The 19899-nt window shown below is 43.6% G+C and overlaps 1 protein-coding gene across 1 annotated transcript in view; it reads left to right on the forward strand.

The window, feature by feature from the left end:
• COL4A3 (collagen, type IV, alpha 3 (Goodpasture antigen)) overlaps positions 1–19899 on the forward strand; it is a 180838-nt gene that overhangs the window by 64036 nt on the left and 96903 nt on the right. The window contains exons 3-6 of the mRNA XM_006890323.1: positions 5644–5672; positions 5830–5848; positions 13315–13371; positions 16433–16522. Coding sequence (XP_006890385.1) covers positions 5644–5672; positions 5830–5848; positions 13315–13371; positions 16433–16522 — 195 coding nt within the window. The remainder of the gene's footprint in view (positions 1–5643; positions 5673–5829; positions 5849–13314; positions 13372–16432; positions 16523–19899) is intronic.

Genomic DNA, 19899 nt, shown 5'->3' on the forward strand with positions numbered 1-19899 from the left:
AATGAAAGACTTTATAATTGTGTAACTTTCATCGTTTCTCCAAGTTCATAGAGTTTCCAGAGGTCTTGCTTAGATAAATGAAAAGCCTGGTCTTCTCTGTTTGTTACTCAGAAAACTGCCAGTGCTCAGCCAGTATCCTTATTTTCAAATATGTGGCATCTGTTTCTTTTCTGGAGTCCAACAAAGGCTTCCATTTGGAAAAGTGACTGCCTTGTGGGTCACCCTTTGCTTCCAACCCTCCTAAAAAAATACAATCTGAGTGAAGTTTACAAAACAAACTAATTTTCCGTCCAATCATTCACGCACATTTTATTTTATGATGTTAAGTGCGGTGTGACTTGATCTTCCCATTTTCTCCATGAGAATTTTATTTCTAACAATCCTTTTCTTTCTTCTAGCCTTCTGAGCTTTATCCCTGAACAAATGCTATTATTTTGATCTTCCATGATTGATGGTTCTAAGGACTGAATAGCTCTCTAGTATTATTGCTGCTGTTGTCAACTCAGCTCATTGGGGTCAAGTTCAAACTGACTCCTAATTGATCCTCCATTGACTTTCCAACTCTTTATATTGCACAGGAGAATATTGCTCATTTTTGTCCCATCTCTGAGGTAGTGACTGGTGGATTCGAACCACCAGAGAAGTTAGTTCTTTGGGTTATGATCTACACCCCCCTGGAGATTGCTGTCCATCTTCTAAGTCGGTCTGTTTTTTTATTATTTAAACAGAGGAAAGTTTAAAGTTATCAAGGATTTTGCTTAACTTGGCTCCATAATCAACACCCATGGAAATAGTAGTTAAGAAATCAAACAATATGTTTCATTGGGCAAATCTGCTGCTGAAGACCTCTTTACAGTCTTGAAGATCAAAGATGTCACTTTAATAACTAAGGTGCACCTGACTTAAACCAGGACATTTTCAATATGGGTGTGCAAGTTGGTCAATGAATAAGGAATAGTAAAGAAGAGTTGATGGTTTTAAATTGTGTTGCTGGTGAAAATCTTGAATACACCATGAAGTGCAAAAAAAATTTAAAAATAAAAAGAACAACTGAATCTGTCTTGGACAAAGTGCAGTCAGAATGCTTCTTAGTATCAAAGATGATAAAACCGTGTCCTACATACTTTGTGTACATTAGCCTGCCAGTCCCTGGATAAGGACATCATGCTTGGAAGAGTGGAGGGTCAGCAAAAGGAAACCCTCAAGGGGATAGGTTGACACAGTGACTGCAAACATAGGGTCTTAGTGCAGCAGAGATTGTGAGGTTGACACAGCGTGGAGCTGGGTCTGGTTCTTCTGTACTTTGAGTGGCTCTGAGTGGCAGCTGACTCGATGGCACCAAACAGCACTGTTTGGCTGAACGTTGAGCCATGGGTGGTGGAACTCCTGTGCTGCTTGTTATATGCTTTTAGGTTCATAGATGCAAAACAGACGATCACTCAAAATCGCTTCCATTTGTTTGAAATGGCACACAAAGCAGGGGGCACCAAGCCTAGTTCTCATACACAGTAAATGCTTAGTCTGTGAACCACTGGTATTGTTCTAACAAAGTTCATATCCTGTTCTTGTTCTGAAGTATCAGTTTGTCAGTTCCAGTACCTTGAGATGCTGTGGATCACAGAGCAGAACCTTGCCCAGACCTGTGTCGTCTTCATGATCGTTGCTATGTCTGAGCCAATATCTCATTGAAAATCGCCCTTTTCACTGACCCCCTGCTTTACCAGGCAAGACATCCTTCTCCAGGACTTTTCTAAAGTGAGTTAGAATTCCACATCTTCATTGTAAGATATGTCTGGCTATTTTTCCTCTAAGACAGATTTGCTTGTTCTCCTGGTGCAAGGATGACACAGGATAGCACAGAATTCAGATCTGTTGTTCACAGAGTTCATATGAGTTGTTCTCAACTCAGTGGCTCTTAACAACAAGCGCCAACACAATGTGTAGTGTATTCAGTATTCTTCAACAACTTCACAATTCACAAGTTCAAGTTCTTCTTCAGTTTTTTTCTCATTGTCCAGTTATTGCATATGGAGGGGGCAGTTTCACATGTTATTTTCTATCATTTTCTTTGACATCATCCTTATCCATGTAAGTCTGTCCATCTGCCACAGATGGTGTTATATAGTTTTTATGTTTTGTTTCCCCAAAGTTATGCTGAATTCCTCATGCTGGCACCTGTAGGTGTTACTTTATATGGAAAAAAGGGTCTTTGAAGAAGCTCTCAGAAAAGTTGAGCACATAATGGGTCCTCATCCAACCTGAGCAGTGTCTTACAGAAGAGACGAGGAGACACAAATCAAAAGGAGGCATATGATAATGGAGTTACACTGTAAATATAAGCCAAAGAACACCCAGGGCTTCCATAAGTCAGGAGGGAAGGACTTCTCTCTAGTTCATGGCCAGATCACCCTGAACTCAGACATGCAACGTCCAGGACCTCGAGACAATACATCTCTGTTCTTTAACACCCTTCACTCTTTCCTATCTTCTTATAACAGCTGTAGGAAGCTCATACAGGTGTTCAAGGTTACTCAGTCCTTCTGGATTCAGAGCTTTAGAGAATGGAAAAAATCATAGACATTTAGAGTTAATGATCCCAGATGGGAACACTGCTGTCTGCACTTCCTGATTCAAGCAAACCTCTTACCATAATGTTTATTCCCAAATACACCAAAGCCCTCTGCTTGCACCTTCCTCTGGCAGCGCCCGCAATCTGTGCTTGCTGCCAACCAGAAAATCAAAAGCGGGTGACTGGTTGAGATGTCTAGACTGGGGATGTCTCTCAGGCAGGAGCTGAAAGATTGGAGATGTCTGTGATATCTAGGGGTGCTGACAGCAGCCGCTGGGTGGGGCAGGAGTGGCACCGCAGAAACCTGCCCCAAGGTGACGCTCTCCTTGACTGGAGGGGAGGCTGCCAAGGCTTGGGGTCAGCTGCTTAAAGCAGACACGGGATGGAGGCAGCTTTCGGCCCACGGAAGACAGCGCTGACTGGCACGGTTGGGGCAGCCTTGATCAGCTCTTTTCACATGGAAAAGCATTCGCCTCAGGCTATTGGCTGGGCACAGGGGCTGGCAAGGTCAGAAACCATCGTGCAGAATCAACAGACTTGCTCAGCTGAGTGGTAACTAGCTTTGAGCAATGCCAGCTTGCCCGTGTACTGAACCACGCCTGGCTGGTGCAGGAGAGGAGGGCTTGGCAAAGGGCAGGGGAGGCCTCTTCTGTTTAGGAGAAGAATGCAGGGAGAGCAGGGAAAGGTCACAGTCAAGAGCGCTTGGGAATCATTTCCTGAAAATGAATGTGCATAATTGGATCACTGTTAATTTGAGGAGTTAAAAACAGACTTTTTAGTTGAATCGTCCTGAGGGTGGGGTTACTTAGAGAATTATAATAAGAGTTCTTCCTTGGAGAGGGAGTTGATTGAAGACCCTCAACCAGGTGGATTGACGCAGTGACTGCCGTGGTGGACTCTTGCGTGTCAGGAACTGTGAGGACGGTACAGGGTTCAACTCTTTTGTGCAGTAAGTTGTGTTCAACTTGATGACACCTAACAACAACAACAATTTACTATTGGCTGAAGTTATCAACTTGTTAGCATTTAAGTAACACTAGTAGGGTATAAGTGAGCAATGCTGTGTTCCCTTGCTCTGGACAAAGCTTCCTGGTCTAGGTTTTGCATGAGCACAATCAGGTGTCCTGAAATTCGCCACAGTTTTTGTTATAATCCACACAATCAAATGCCTTTCCACAGTGGGCATGTCTCCTGGAGGGACCAGTACTTGGAGAAGGACATGATGCTTGGGAGGATAGAGGGTCAGCACAGAAGAAGACGCTGGACAAGATGGATTGACACTGTGACTATGGCAGTGGGGTCAGATGTGTCAGAGACAGTGAGATTGGCTCAGGCCAAGGCAGGGTTCAGACACATTGTTCATAGGATCACTGTTAGCTGTAGTCAACTCAGCACACATCAACAACAATGAGGTGATGAACTAGTTGTTGGTTTTAGGTGCCTTCAAGTCAAGTACAAGCTATAGCAGAGTGGTTAGGTGACAACAAGTTGACTATAACCCACAGTAACCCGATGAATAATTGGTCTGAGCCTTGCCTTATTCTGAGCCACTCTCATAATCTCTAATAAACTGAACCCCATTACTATAGTCATTGCATCAATCCATCTCGTTGAGGGTCTTCCTCCCTTTCCCTGACCCTACGCCTGTCCCAGCATGATATCTTTTTCCAAGGCCTACTTCCTGTTATCCACCTGCTCAGAATACATGAGACACAGTTTCACCACCCAAGCTTCTCAGGAGGCCCTTAGACGCACTTCATCCTAGACAGATTCGTTCATCCTGGAAGTCCTTGGGGTTAGTGGAGCGTTACTGAGTCCCCTGTTATTAAAAACCCCCTGTCAACAGCAGATGAACTAGTGACAACTCACATCGCTGCTACCCCATCAAGACAGCCTTCAGTCAGCAGCCAGTGAATGTTCTACGCCTTTGCCTGTGTTCACCCATTTCATAGATGTGGAGACTGACACAGAGCATAATTGCCCAGTGTCACACATGTATAGTAAAAAGAACAGAGCTGGGTTTTGACCGAACAAGTCTGCCTCTGGAACTTATGCCTGAATGGTTAGGTAGTGTCGTCCTCAAGCAGAAGACACTTTGTGAGTGACCCTTTCAGGGGCCATCAAAAGGAAAAACAAATGTATCCTGGAAAAAGAACAGCCAGGAAGCAGCTTGGGGGGGCACGGGGGAGACGGCATCTCCTACATTGAGCATGTTGTCCCTGAACAGATGCTCTTGTTGTGTCCAACAACAACAACAGGAGAGATGAGTCCCTGAACAAGTGCTCTTAGTTCCATTACGTAAGTCGTCTTGGTTTCCTGGCCTTGCTCTAACAGAGATGTACCAAGTGGAGAGTTTGTTTGTTTGTTTGTTTGTTTTTTATTATTATTATTTATGTGTGTGCCGTCAAATCGGATCTGACTGGCACAGGAGGTGATTGTTCATCCTTCTTCAGCAGAGCATCTGGTGGATTTGACCTGCACACCTCTGGTATTACAGTGCAGCTCCTTGCCGCTAGGCCACCAGAGCTCGCCCAAGTGGAGTTTTAACAAATGGAAATTCATTCTCCTACAGTTTAGCTGTTGTTCTCATGTGCTGTCAAGTTGATTACAATTCATAGCTACTCCGAACAACAGCTCTGAACCCTGCCCTGCCCTGAGCCAATCGGTCGTTAACACACCTGACCCCATTGCCGCAGTCCCTGTGTCCGTCCGTCTTCCTTCCTTCTGTCGAGGGTCTTCCTCTCATGTGCTGATCTTCTACCTTTCCAAACACGATGTCCTTCTCCAGGGACTCACCCCCTCCTGGCAGCATGTCCAAGTATGTGAGATGGAGTAGTGTTGTTGTTGTTGTTGTTGTTGTTGTTGTTGTTGTTATGAGGTACTGTTGAATCAAGTACAACTCACAGGGACCCGATGTATAGTAGGCAGGACCTCATTGAGGGTCTTCCTCTCTTTTGCTGCCCCTCCACCTTTCCAAGCCTGATGACCCATTCTAAAGAATAGCTTCTTGTAGCAACACTCCCAAAAGACATGAGATGACATTTCACCATCCTTGTCTCCAAGGAGCACTGTTGTTGTTATTGTTGTTGTTGTTGTTGTTGTTGTGTACCATCGAGTTAGAACCAACCCACAGCTGACCCTCCAGTGGATTTTCAGAGGCAGTTAATTGCACGGGAGGAGATGGTCCCATGGAGCAACTGATGGATTCGAACTGTGTGCTTTCAAGATTGCAGAGCAGCGTCTTACCACTAGGCCATTAGAGCGCCATCAAAATTCAGGGTGCTGGCTGTAAGGCAGGTCCCCTGTCTGTCATTTCTGTCGGAAGGTCCTTGTTTCCTTCCATGTCTATAGACTCAGCATTCCTTAGAGACCTCCATGTTTAGAGGCCTTCTCTAATGCCAGGGAGCTTCCTAGCACAGAGACGTAAGCCTGAAAGAACATGCTCCACCCACTTCTGGCAGTTTTCTCTTGACGCTGAGATCTCTCTGCCCAGCTCATTTTCCTTCTCTCTTCTTTCTAATGAGTTACAAGGTATTACAGATCACACCCTAGAGACGTTTTTCTGTCGTGGAGGAGGAGTGTGTTGCATTCTACCCTTAATCCTCTTGGAACTACTGAATTTATCGTGGGGGATCATTACAGAGTGTCCACATTGTATCATTACCCACTTGTGTTTTGAGGTATACAACACAATCCATGAGAGACATCATGGTTGAAAAAGGACAAGGTCTTTGATGCAAAAGGGAGACTCCCACTGCGATGGACTGCCTTGGTGGCTGCAGTAGTGGGCTCAGGCCTGGCCACTGTGGGAGGATGGCCTAGGACCAAGCAGAGGACAGAGGAATGATACATTCTGATTACATTGCTAGTGAAAAAATGTCAGGTATACCGTGGATTGTTCAATTAGAATGAACATTGTGCATTCAAGAATATTGACTAAACATAGAATATTCACGAATATACCATGTTCAAGAATATTGGCTAGTCAAGAGTCTTGGAAATACCATGGAGTGTTCCATTGTAACTCCTGTTTGCTGTAGTGAGAAGGTTGGTAAGACATCTGGTTTTGTCTGAACAAGTCATAAGAAAAGACTCATTGTTATTAAATAGCATTGTGTTTGGTAACACAGAGAGTCATCAGGATTAAGGAACACTCTCAATGAGGACTAATAATATAAGAAGCTCAACAGTGGGCTAAAATGCATCAGTGATCACAGATATGTTACAGGGCACAGTGACGTTATGTTTAAGTAAGTTGAGCATAAGGAAGAGACAACATGATGTCACCTGACAACAGCAACAACAGTGTGGCAACAGGGAGAACAGCACCAAGTGCTTTCTCATTGGCATTTTCAGAAGAACTTGCTCCCTTTGTATAAAATAGGATTGTTGTTGTGGTTATGTGACTTCGAGTTATAGACGACTCATAGCAACCCTATGAACGAAAGACCTGAACACTTAGATAACTTCTATCATTTCTCCACGTTCATAGAGTTTCCAAAGGCAAACTGTTGTGGAAGCAGATGCCACCCCTGCTTCCAATATAATTAATCCTTATTATTCTTGGATTCTGAGTTCCTGAACTTGCTCACTTACAAATTTATTTCTAAGCTCCCAGGCAACATTCTGCGTGCTCTAGCCATCATCAGTGAAAATGTGCAGAGCAACAACAACAACAAAAAATTGAGTCATTCAGGAGCTGTGATCCCAACAAAAGTCGAACAAGATCACAGCGTGTCTTCCTGTCTCGGCTCCCAGATTGTAAATAGCTGTCTTTTTTGTAACCTATGTAGCATACATTTTTCTAATCATTGGTCTCTTTTTGTGTGTGACTTTGTTTAAAATGACCCCAAGAGTTATGCCCAAGTACTGTCTAGGCCCTGAGCACAACAAGGCCAAATTGTATCTTACAGAGAAGGTAAGTTCGACGCACTCTATCCAGGCACCAGTTACAGTGCTGTTGGCCTTCAGGTCAATGTTAATGAAGCATCAAGATGTATTAAATACGATGCCTTCTGACAAGCACACTTAAAGCAAAGCTATTAGGTTGATGACAATATTGTGACCAGAAGTCGACAGAGACCTAACTCTGTGTGTCTTTAAGGAGCAGTGGGTCAGAATTCACTAATTCAGTGTCCGTGGGAACTTGCTACATCCTAACTATTGTGAACATCAAGAATATCCTGATTTTGTTTGGTCCTTTCTAGTTATAAAGATCAAGTGCTGCTGGACAAGTTAGCCAAGTTGATTCTCATCTGTGAATAATATAGTAAAAAAATCTGTGAAATCAGAACATTTGTAAGGTGGAAACCTGTCAGAAAAGGGAAAACTGAAATGTAGTCCCTAAAAATCAGCAATGGAGGCATTGTGAGGCTGTCCGCTCACAAAGGTAGGAAACTTGTGCTGCCTGGAAGAAAGGACAGCCTCCACAAACACCCAACTCTCCCTGATCTCACTATATTTTATCAACTAGGGTGGTTAGTGTCTTGAACTTGAACTCAAACTTGTTACTGTCTATTTGACACTGACTCATAGCTGACCCTCCTGTGGGTTTCTGAGGCTGTAAATTGCATGGGAGGATGTGAGAATGTGTTGGCAACATGAGGATGGCCAAGCCTGACCTCTGTTAGTGCCATAAAATGGAATGGTCTCCATCGGCAACATCCACAGTGCAAAGTCAATTCCCAAAAGGTCAGAAATGGCCCCCACTCTCCTGGACCAATGGCTAGAGATGCAATTTTGAGTGATAACTAATCCATGACAGTACAGAAGAGATTGCCCATCTTTTTCCCAAGTTGCCGCTAGTGCATCTGAGCTGCCGGAGAAACACTGCCTTGGGATTAGAAGGGGAACTCCCTGTGGCCTGCGCCATCAGAACTCCGCAGGTACGGAAGGGGTGCTGTTAGTAAACAGCAGCTAGTTCATTTCTCTCCTGGTGTACTGGGTTATGAGTTGGACTGCTTGCTCAAAGGCCAGTAGTTTGAATTCACTGGCTGCTCTTTGGAAGAAAGATAGATAATCTCCTGTCATAAAGATGTGTAGGCGTGGAACGCTGTTGCAGGGTCACTGTAAGTTGGAATTGGCTGAAGGACATCATTGCTCTCAGATTGGGGCAGTTTGGAGACTACCTACCTACTCACGCAGCTTAGACTAACAGTAGGAAAGATTCAAAAGTAGCAAAGATGTTATCTGATCATAAACCAAAAATGGGGGACAGGTGACCCCCATCTACTGAGCCCCTAAGTGCAAGGATTCTGCAAGTTCTTTATACCAGTGATCCACCTCAAAAGGAAAAGACAAGGCACTAAAGTACTGGACAGTAAAATAAAAATAAAAAATAAACCATCCCATTGGTCGTGCTGTGGTGGGTTGATTGCTACTGTGAGGCAGGAGGCTGTGTCCCCAGGACTCCAAAGAGCAGCAAAATGACCTTGCAGACAGGCTTCAGGGGAGCCTCCACTCTGACAAATACTGAGGAGACCGTTACAACAATCTGCTCGCACCAGTTAGCCAGTGAAGACTTTGAAGATCACAACAGAGATTGTTCACCTTGCTTGCTCTGGACATGGCATGAAGACACGAGGAGGACATCACACTTGGTGAACTAGAGGTCAGGCCAGTGAGGGGGAGCAAGACCTTTGTGGAGGTGAATTCTAACAGGAGCTGAGGCATGGACGCAATACGATGGCCATTGTGAGCAGTGTTTTACATTGTCCTGCGTAAGCACTCTGTGAATGAACTCCATGGCAGCTCATGACGACAGAGGTGATGTAGACAGAGCCTAAGCCTAGAGGGTTAAGGAGTTTCTCAAAGGGCCAGCTGGCACGTGGCAAAAGGACAGATATCCATCTCCCTGAGGTAAGTCTGTGATTGGATGATTTCTCAAGGATGAGAAACCTTTACTTCACAGACTCTAGGCCTGTTGTTAAGAGCAGCCAGTCATTGGAAAAAGACATCATGCTTAGAAAGGTCAGCAAAAGAGAAGACAACTCCAAAAGAGATGGGCTAACACAGCGAATGAAACAATGGTCTCGAACGTGGCCAATTGGAGGATGGCACAGGATAGGGTAAGGTTCTGGTACTGTTCGTGGGGTTGTGAAGAGGTACCATCAACTGCATGGCACCTGACAGCCATGACCACATTACCCTCAAGCTGGTCTGAGGTGGGCAGTCTCCTCCTGTCACAGCCTTGAGCTATGCATGTCAGTCTAACCTGACTGCAATGAGTTTGAGTTTGATTATCAGTGTTTGTTGTTCTTTTTAAGTGAGATCATAAAAAAAATATTAATGACTCTCACCAGTTGAACTATTTCATATTCAAAAGTGCTAAACGATTATGTAATCTGGGATCACTTCCTGATGTGTTAATGGTTAGCTGAGTTAGAAAGGCCATAAAAGAATTAAGAGGGTTTTTGCTCCTGACAAATGATTTCTTACTCCATTAAAATGTAAAGAAGCTTAAAGGTACTTTGTTGGTGGAAGAAGAAGTGTCAGATAAGAATTTTGCTTAAGATAAAAGAAGGATGTCAGAAATTGCCTTTTCCTATAATGTGTCTTTAATGGATTGGCATTTGAATAGTAATGTCATGTGCTGTATTCCACTCATGTACTCATGGTGTTTCAAAAGTGAGTGCCAACAAGTAGACCAAGAGAGAAAAATAAAAGAAAGTATGGCCACTCTGGCTGTCTCCTCCTGTGTCATTAATTGTCTCTGAAAATTCACTGGAGGGTCAACTATGGATTGGTTCCAACTCGATGGCACACAATGACAACAACATCTCTTTTTTCTTTTTGAATTGTCGTTACATGAATCCAGCAGGAAGGCTGCACAGTGGGATGGACTTGGTGGGAGGGATTGTATATAACAATGAAAGACTTTTACTTTTCAAAGAGAAGAATAAACTGGAGGGGAGGGGTGGGCAGAGAGAAGAGTCCAACAATGAATAAATGGAAATCCAAAATCTTTGTAAATTGTCATTAAAATGAATAATAATAATAAAAATTTTTTAAAAACCAATCTCTTTTGAGATAGTAATTCCATGGACTATGTCCTAGTCATGTCATCGTTGCTGTTCATTTTCCTTTTGGGCTGACACAGTGACTGCAGCAATGGGCCCGAGGGTGTCAGGGATGGTGAGGGGTAGCAGAGGACAGGACAGGATTCAGATCTGTTATTCACTTGGTCACTATGAGTTGTACTCAACTCGATGGCACCTAACAGCGATTACAGTGCTGTTACGTCAGAACCGACTCCTAGCTGACCCTCCAGCATTTTCAGAGGCAGTAAATTACACCAGAGGAGATTACCCCTCTTTTCTCCTGGGGAGCAGCTGGTAGATTTGAACTGCTTGCCTTTGCATTGGCAGCACAACTTTCTACCACTAAGCCACTAGAGCTCATGTAAACATGGTGCTGCCAAGGTAGCCAGAAAGTGAATAGAAATGAACAAAAATGATAATATGGCCAGTATTTGGTGGACTAAGCAGGTGAGTCTTCAGGAGTCTGGTGGCGTAGCCTCTAGTGAATACACCGCAAACCCAAAGGCTGGGTGTCTCCCATGGTTCGACTCCACCAGCAGCTCTCCCGGAGGAAGGTGAGCAGTCTCCCCCCGTTACTGTTTTCAGGCTGAGAAACTCGGTGGAGGGTTGCTGTGAGTTACAAGAATCTGAACGTCAGTAAGTCTGTCGGACTTAAAGAAGTACTGAAATATATTTGCAAGCTGAAAACTTTATTCCTGGAAAAGCAGCATCATTAAGAGAAACCTTGAGGCTTGGTCCACTGTCATCATCATCCCCAAACACCTCCCAGCCCTTCGAGGTCTCTGCAGAGGGACCCAGAGGCGTGCTGGTTTCGAGAATCGCCGCTGACCAGCCACCAGGGGACTGGGCCATCCGCCATTCCCAGGTCACTCAGCCAAGTGGACTGTCTCTGTGTCAGCAGAATCGCCACGTTCTGCAGCCCAGCCATCCCAAATGTGTGGATACACAGCTAAGCCACGCCCGGCCGCTTTAACTGGAAATTAAAGCCAGAAAAATTTTAGGGTGCTTCTGCTACGATGAATGTATACGTTTTCTTGAGTTACTATAACAAATTACCACAAACTGAGTTGACTTAAAATAGGCTTTCATTCTCTCACTTCTGGATTCTGGAAGTCTGAATTCGATGTGTGGGCAGTATAGAGGTGGGATGTTTTTATTTGCTGTTGTTTTAATGAAAAAAGAACATTTCAGCAGTAACATTAGCAAATGTGTTTATTCTTGTGAGAGGCATGTGATGTATGTAGGTCACCTCTTCCAGTTTTGACTATCATTTCAGGGAAATGACATTTAGGATCAAGCACGTATAAAACAATCAGTAATTAATATATAGGTATATCGTTAGGTGTAGCTAGATAACATCAAATCGACAACAACTCACAGCAACTCTGTGAACAGCAGGTTGTAATCTTGGCTTGTCCTGTGTCATTGTCAGAATCTCTGCCCTGTGCAAGTGCATGGCTGCAGTTTCTCTGTCAATCCATCTCATTAAGGGTCTTCCTCTCTTGCAACAACCCTCTGCTTTTCCCGGCGTGATGTCTTTTTCCTCCTGACAACATTTCCAAAGTTTGTGAGGTGAAGTTTCACCATCCTTGCCACTATGGACAAGCCTGATTGCGTTTCTACCAAAATGTACTTGTTTGCTCTTTAGGCATTCCGTGGGATATTCAGTACTCATCTCCAATATTCAAAGGCACAGGGACCCCTTACCCAGCCCTAGGCCATTCTCACACTCGGCTCTATGCTCTGGCCCATTGTGACTGCCACTGTACCAGGCATTGTAATTACTGCTATGTAATCAGGAGACGTACATCAGAGAGCATGCCAGTTCAGCTCCAAACCACGACAATAAAGAGATTATGACAATAAACCAAATGTTTTGTTTCCCAGTGCACAGAAAGTTACATTGACATTAGGCTGTAGACTATTGTATGGACAATAGCTTGTTGAAGGTTAGAAATACTGTGAGAATTCCTAGAATGTGACAGTCAGACACAAAATGAGCACGTGCTGTTGGAAAATTGGTACTAGTCCATGTGCTCAATGCAGGGTCGCCCCAAAGTTTGAACTCATGAAAGGCCAAGCCCAATAAAGCACAGCATAGCCAGGGGAGCCTGCCTACACACTCATGCATGGAAGTCCACGGCTTTGGGGATGTAGTAGGTTGTGTACTAGGCTGCTAACCAAACAAGATTGGCAGTTCAAACCCACCAATGGCACTGCAAGAGGAAGAAGAATCTGTTAAGAATGACCGCCTGACAGTCCCAGAGGAAGGTTGTTGCCTCAGTTGGAATTTGACAGTGGTCTGTTTATTTGCTTCTTGTTTTCATGTAACACTGTTAATTTTCATGTAAATCAACCAGATTTCTCCTAAAAAAAGAAAAAAATCAGACTAAGGAAGATGTAAATCAACCAGATTTCTCCTAAAAAAAAAAATCAGACTAAGGCAGATAATCATTCCCATGAATGAATTCCTGAATATACCAAAAATTAAGTCTACACATCCCAGAAGTCTCTTGTTTGCAATGCCTTCTTATTTCTCTTCCCTATTATGTAGTGTCTCACACAGACATACATTATATGTTATATCATGTAGCTCCTAGGGAGAAGTGTTCAAAAAACAGAAAACTATTTTCTTTTGTTCTGTTCTTTAGGATCTGTTAAGCTGTTTATAAACACAACTCTCTCTCTCTCTCTCTTTCTGCCTAGGGATGCATCTGTAAAGACAAAGGCCAGTGCTTCTGCAGTGGAGTCAAAGGGGCGAAGGTAAAAAAAAATAACAAAAAATCACTGTTTGTACTATTTCTTTTCACTTTGCAAGCAATGCATGTTATTTTTTATTAGTAGTGGGGAAAATAGACAGCATGCTGTTCCAGTGCCCAGTCAGAGTTGTAAATAATTATTTGTAAGCCTTGGAATCGCTGGGGCATGTAATAATTTAAATGTGCAGCTGCTAACCAAAGTGCCTAGGAATAAAGACCTGGCAATCTACTCCCTCAAACACCAGCCATTGAAATCTCTGTGGGGCGCAGTTCCACTCTGACACACACGGGGCTTGCCACGAGTTGTACTGGACTCAGTGGTAGCTGGTAATTGGCTATAAACATTAACCTTAAAAAAGAGGTGTCTTGCAGGAAACTTCAGATAACTTGTTTAAATAATGGCAGTTAAATTATAACTGTTGCTTTATGGAGAGTAAGTTAGCAAAAATGAGGGCTTATGAGAACTGCCTGCATGCGTATATACACCCTTGATGATGTTGCCAAACACGACAGTGCAGCTGAGAACAACTTGATTCGCTCACTAGGGCAGAAAATAAACACTGGCACCCAGAGTCTCTGCTCTGCAGCACTGGTCCGAGTCTGCCCCCTGGTGGAAACCCATCCTAGCCGACGCCACAGGAGGCAGCTCCATCTCGGAATTTAGGAAGAGAAGGAATGTTTTGAATTCTCATTAATTCGCTCCATTAATTTGCAATTTGTGATCATTAAGGCAGAGGCTAGACAAAAAAGTTTCTTTCTTTGTTGACTGAATTCTTTCCTCAGAGACACTAATTAATTATTTAACAATGTTGAAAGGGGGGCTACTAAAGATATTTTATAAAGAATACGTTTTAAGCTCTAAGGAAAATAAATTCCATATAACTGAAATGCTCATTATAAAATTGTCATTATTTTTATTTGTTAATGTCCTGTGGCTTTTGGGCAACTGGATGCAGGTTTTCGTGTGCAACTATGGGATGATGGAATATAACTCAGATCCGAATTGGACTGTTCTAACGCTTTTGTGACTCACACCTGCATTCAGAACGCATCACTGAATTGCTGCTGTTTGTATGGTGCTGTGTGTGCTAGGAAGGTGACTGAGCGCTAGTGAAGGAGGTAGAGCTGGTTCTTTTTATTTTATACTCATCTGTTCCCTTGCAAATGTGAATGCTAACGACATGCACACGCACACACACACATTGCCAAAAAGAGACTCTTGATATTTCCCCTTCCCTTATTATTATTGCACTTGCTAATTGTATAACTAAATTGACTGAGTCAACCAGGGATGTTTACTGCTCGTATCAAGGCCTGAGATGTAAGGATTGTTATTTGACCAAAGCATTTATCACATTATGGCAATCACTCACCCTTGCTAGGGATTTTCCTATCCCATCTGATTCCTTGTTGGAGGAGAGGATTAGAAGATGGAAGGAAGGAAAGATGAAAATGAGAATCACAGGGAAGAAATGAGAGGAGTGCTGTTATGATGTGGGCACTGTCATTAATGCTATAAAACAAAATTGGTATAAATAATGGAAAACAAATCACTCCATAGACTGTAACTAAAAGCACAGTGAAAAAAAAATGTATGCAGTATCTTACAACTCAACTTTACCTACTACATTATATTAGAACTCAACTATACCACATTATCTTACAACTCAAGTATACCACACTATCTTACAACTCAGCTATACCCCACTATCTTGCAACTCAACTATGTCATATTATCTTACGACTCAACTATACCATATTATCTTACAGCTCAACTATACCATCACCCAGTTTTAGAACTGTTACCAAATGTCCCAGCCACTGAATTTTTCTAAGTTCTTTCTAAACGTTATCTGCATGTCAGTCACTGAGGTTTTTTGGTAAGTCTCCTGGTGTTCGCTTTTAGAAAATCTCTGAACTGTCTCCTTACGTCACTTGGTTCCATATCCTCTGGAGAGATTATCATTTTTAAAATTATCTTTCCTCCCAATAAATGCTCTTAACTTTACATTTTTAATTGAAAATTTTTAAAAATATATCTCCTTTACACTTCTTTTCATTATACCGTCTTTTCCTCTCTGTTGTATCTTCTACGTGAACACACATTCCAGTGACAACAAAAAAATGATTTAAATTAAAAACGTGCTCATTGGCTTTTATTTTTTTCAAAGTTACATCACAGTCATGCCTACACCCCAAACACAACCTTTCACGCTACCCTTGACCTACCAATCAGCCTACCCTCTGCTCACCTGGATTTTTAAAAATTGTGATTTAAGTGAAAATTTACAAAGTAAAATGACTTTCCATTCAAATATTCGCATACATTTGCTTTATAATATTAATTACAGTGTCCGCAATGCAAATCTCTCTCTTCCCACTCTCATCTTATGATTCTAGTTTTCATTAATCTTTCTATCCCACTCCTGGCCTTCTGGGTTTTATCCTTAGACAAGTACTGCCCTACGGGCCTGATATGGTTGGTTTTTGAAGGAGTGACTACCTCACTGGTGTTACTGGTTCCTTTATCAACCTGTCCATTGTTTGACTGAAAGTAGAGCCCCGGGTGAGTTTTACTTCAGGTTTATGGGATGGCATAGGGCTATAGACTTAGTGGTCCCACCAGTCGCTATTGGACCATGAAGTCAGATCATTTTTGTGTGTTTTCATTTTGTTGGACGTTTTCTGTCACTCTGTCCAGGAACGGTGACCCCGTTTGGTGTGGTCAGCAGTGGTGGCTGGGCACCATCTATCTCCTCTGGTTTCTGAGTCACAGAAGCCAGAGCCTCAACTCCTAAGTGTGTGTTTCCATCAGGTCTCCACTCTCTTCTCCTTAATCTCTGCTTTGGGAGGCTTTGTCACTTAGGGGAAGAAAAGTAAAGGTACTAAAACAAAAGTAGGCACATATTGGCAGTACCTCATTGCCTGCTACTGTCTCTCTTGAGTGCTAATCTCCCCCCAAGAGAAAAAAATAAGCGAACTTTCAAATCTTAAAGAAAAGAAATCACGATGACTCCACTGGTTGTTGGGTTGTTGCTGTTCTTGTCTTGTTTTGCTTTTCACAGGGGGAGAGAGGATTCCCCGGACCCCCTGGTGCTCCGGGCCAGAAAGGATTCCCAGGGCCTGAGGGCTTGCCTGGACCACAGGGACCCAAGGTAAGGCAGCCTGTAATTTGACAAATCTCCACCAACTGACCCTTCTCTGTATGTCTCACCGTAGAGCTCAAGCCACCCCTCTATCTGCATAATGGTTTGTGCTTGACTACTGATCTAAAGGTTAGTGGTTCAAATCCATCGAGTGTCCTCATGAAAGACAAGACCAATGATCTGTTTCCATAAATATTACAGCCAAGAAGGCCGTATAGAAGTTAGTTCTGTCATGTAGCATGGAAATGCCATGAGACAAAATCAAGGTCTGGTTCACTGATGAAATGGGGAGTAATTCTATATACTAGCCAATGAGTATTTTGCTTCATATGCATCTGAAAGTTGGACAGTGAATAAGAATGACTAGAGATGAATTGTGGTGTTGACCAAGAGTGCTGACTATCCCACGGACTGCCAAAAGAACAAACAAACCTATCTTGGCAGAAGTATAACCAGATGTATTTAGAGGCAAGGACGGTTTAATACCATCTCACCTCTTTTAAGCATATTGTCAGGAAGGACCAATCCTTGAGAAAAAAGACATCAGACTGGGAAAGGTGGAAGGTCACAGAAAAAGGAGAAAACCTTCAACGAGATGGTTGGTTTGATGTGGTGACTACAGCAGTGGGCTTGAACATGATGGAGATTTTGAACATGATGCGGGATAGGACCAGGTTTTCATCTTTTGTACAAAGTCGCTGTGAGTCTTTGTTAACTTGACAGCACCTGATAACCACTAGTGGAGATACTAATGGTCTCGGGTCTCAGCCAGGCCCTCAGAACTGCATCCTAGTAGGGAACTCTCCTCAGCCATCATCACTATCTTCAAGCTTCCTTCTCAGCATCCTTCCAGATATTTGTGGTTTTGTTGTTATGTGCCATCGAGTCGCTTGTGACTCATAGTGACCCTGTGTACAAGAGCTCTAAATGCTGCTCTATCCTGTGCCAACCTTGCCGTCCGTCTCAAGCACACTCATTCCCACCACTCCACTCACAGAATCGATCCGTCTGCGTCTACTCATTTCTTTCTTTCCCACTGAAAGGGTGGGATCTTGTGCCATTCATTCAGGATCTCCCGTGGGATTCCCACAAGGACCGTGGGCCTTGAAGTCTCACAGGGCATTCTGATTTGCCTTTGGATGCTGGCTGGCTTTCCTCTTTCAGTCCTTAATTATGTGAATTTTTCACACATGCTAGGAAACTTCCTCTTGATCCTCCGGGTCCTAGCGCCCCTGGATCACCATCTGTCAGACGATAGTTACTCTCACACCAAGAAGAACCCAACCTCCTGCTGTTGAGTTGATCCTGACTCAGAGTGATCCCTGGTGTTACAGAGCTTACTCACTCTATGGGATTTTCTTGGCTGTAATATTTCTACAACCAAATGCCTCGGCTTCCGAGGAGTAACTGGGTGAGTTCAACTCCTGAACCTTTAGGTTCTTAACCCAGTTCACTCCTTGGCCAGCTGTGCTCTGCCTCCTGCTCCACCCAGTCCCACACCGAAACAAAAACCAAGCCCATTGCTGCCGAGTCGATTCCGACTCACAGCTCCCCAAGGCTCCTGAGGCTGTAGCCTTTGTGGAAGCCGACTTCTAGCTCTTTCTCCCATCAAGCAGCTGATAGCTGCTCACTTCTGACCTCTTCATTAGTAGCTAAATATGCCTTTAACCACTGCACCATCAGGACTCTGTCCCCTCATTCCCACCCTCCAAGTTGGCCCAAAGATTGCCGGTGATGTCCAGGTGGCCAATGTTCATGGATACTCCTCAGTCTTTAAGTGACCTGGACTCGCTTGATTTCAGGCCAAGGACCACTCTCTTCTTCTTCTTCCTGGAATCCTCCTCTCCCTAATGCTCTTCTAGTCTCTCAGCCTTCCTTCCCCAGGGTCACCTTTCTCAATTGTGCTCTGAACATTGGGGCAAACAAGCAGGGCCAGATAACGCAGTACGCAGGATAAGCAGGCTTACCTGTGCTCATTTCCTTACTAATCTGTAATGAACAGTTTCACAAATGTCTGGGAAACTACAGATTAGTAAGTACGCAACAGTAAGCCCATGCTTGCTTACTAGGTTTTCCTTTTCTATAAGGGACTGACAATGAAGATACCATTTGGTTAGGAGGGAGACAGACGCCCTCAGGACCTAGAAGGAGAATGTTTAATGTGACAAGAAAATGTGAAATGGTTCACTACAGGTTAGCAGGCAGTGGCCAGTCAGCCTCCCTTACCTCTCTTGTTGGATATTCAGCCCCTGCTGCCCACATTCTGTTCAGGACCGACTGTTCTCCTCATTTCTCATACATCTTTATTTATTCACATCTGTGAGACCAAAGGCTTTGTTCAGACGAACACCCTGGAGGGTGTACTAATACTAACGGTACAGCCAGAGGATAGCTGACCGTTCTTTCCCAAGGGAATCCCTTCCGCGGTACTGGCATTCACCAGATTATTCATTCTCCACACTGCTGGCCTCCAGAGAGTCAGGGAGCTCCAAGACACCCGAAAGATGATTACAGCTGCTCTTTGCAGACTGTTTCTGTAAAGTTCAAGCATAATATTTGAGTCTCTGGGTCTCTGGTGGCCAAACCTGTCGAGAGCTTAGCTGTTAACCCAAAGGTGGCATCTCTCTGGAGATTTGGAGCCTCCAGTGGCTTTGATGGTCAATGTCTTGTGCAATCTGCAACCTTGGGAACCCAACGGAGAGTCAGCTGTAAGTTGTTCTGACTCAGTACGTGACAGTATATATTGGAAGAATGTCTATAATCTTTAAATAATAGTAATAGCCAACATTTTCTGCATCTTTTCCTATACCGGGGATGTTGTTGTGTACCGTAGGGTTGAAACCAACACTCTGGCAGGTTTTCAGGGGCAGTTAATGGCACAAGAGGAGATTGTCCATCCTTCTCCTATGGAGCAGCCGATGGCCTTGAACCATGTACCTTCGGGATTGCATGTATTCCTCACACTCTCTCATTGAAAAAACCAACTTTATTGCATTGAGTAGAACTGATGGTCAGCACCAACCTGTGAGTTTGTGGTTTGACCCTAACCAGTGATGCTGTGGAAAAAAGACGTGGTGATCTCCTTCTATAAAGATTCTAGACAAAAAACAAACAAACAAAAAACCCGAACATAGCAATCTATGCTGTGAGCTAGGGTCGATTGATTCGACTTGAGGACTTGCTCTGGATTGGATTTTGCATGTGGATGCAGATGCTCAAAGTCTCCAAGTGGAACAGAAGATTCTTCTGTAAACGGCCAAGCTTGTTCCCTGAGAGTGCTGCTTTGGTAGGGATGGGCAAATCAGGAACTGGCCGTCTAAAAGTGGGATATTAGAGCAGAAGACATGAGGTAGTTGGCTTATACACTTTCATGAAGGAAGTTATCA

This window comes from Elephantulus edwardii, unplaced genomic scaffold, assembly GCF_000299155.1.
Source record: "Elephantulus edwardii isolate Elephantulus edwardi_28Jun2011 unplaced genomic scaffold, EleEdw1.0 scaffold00087, whole genome shotgun sequence".
Taxonomy (NCBI): Eukaryota; Metazoa; Chordata; class Mammalia; order Macroscelidea; family Macroscelididae; genus Elephantulus; species Elephantulus edwardii.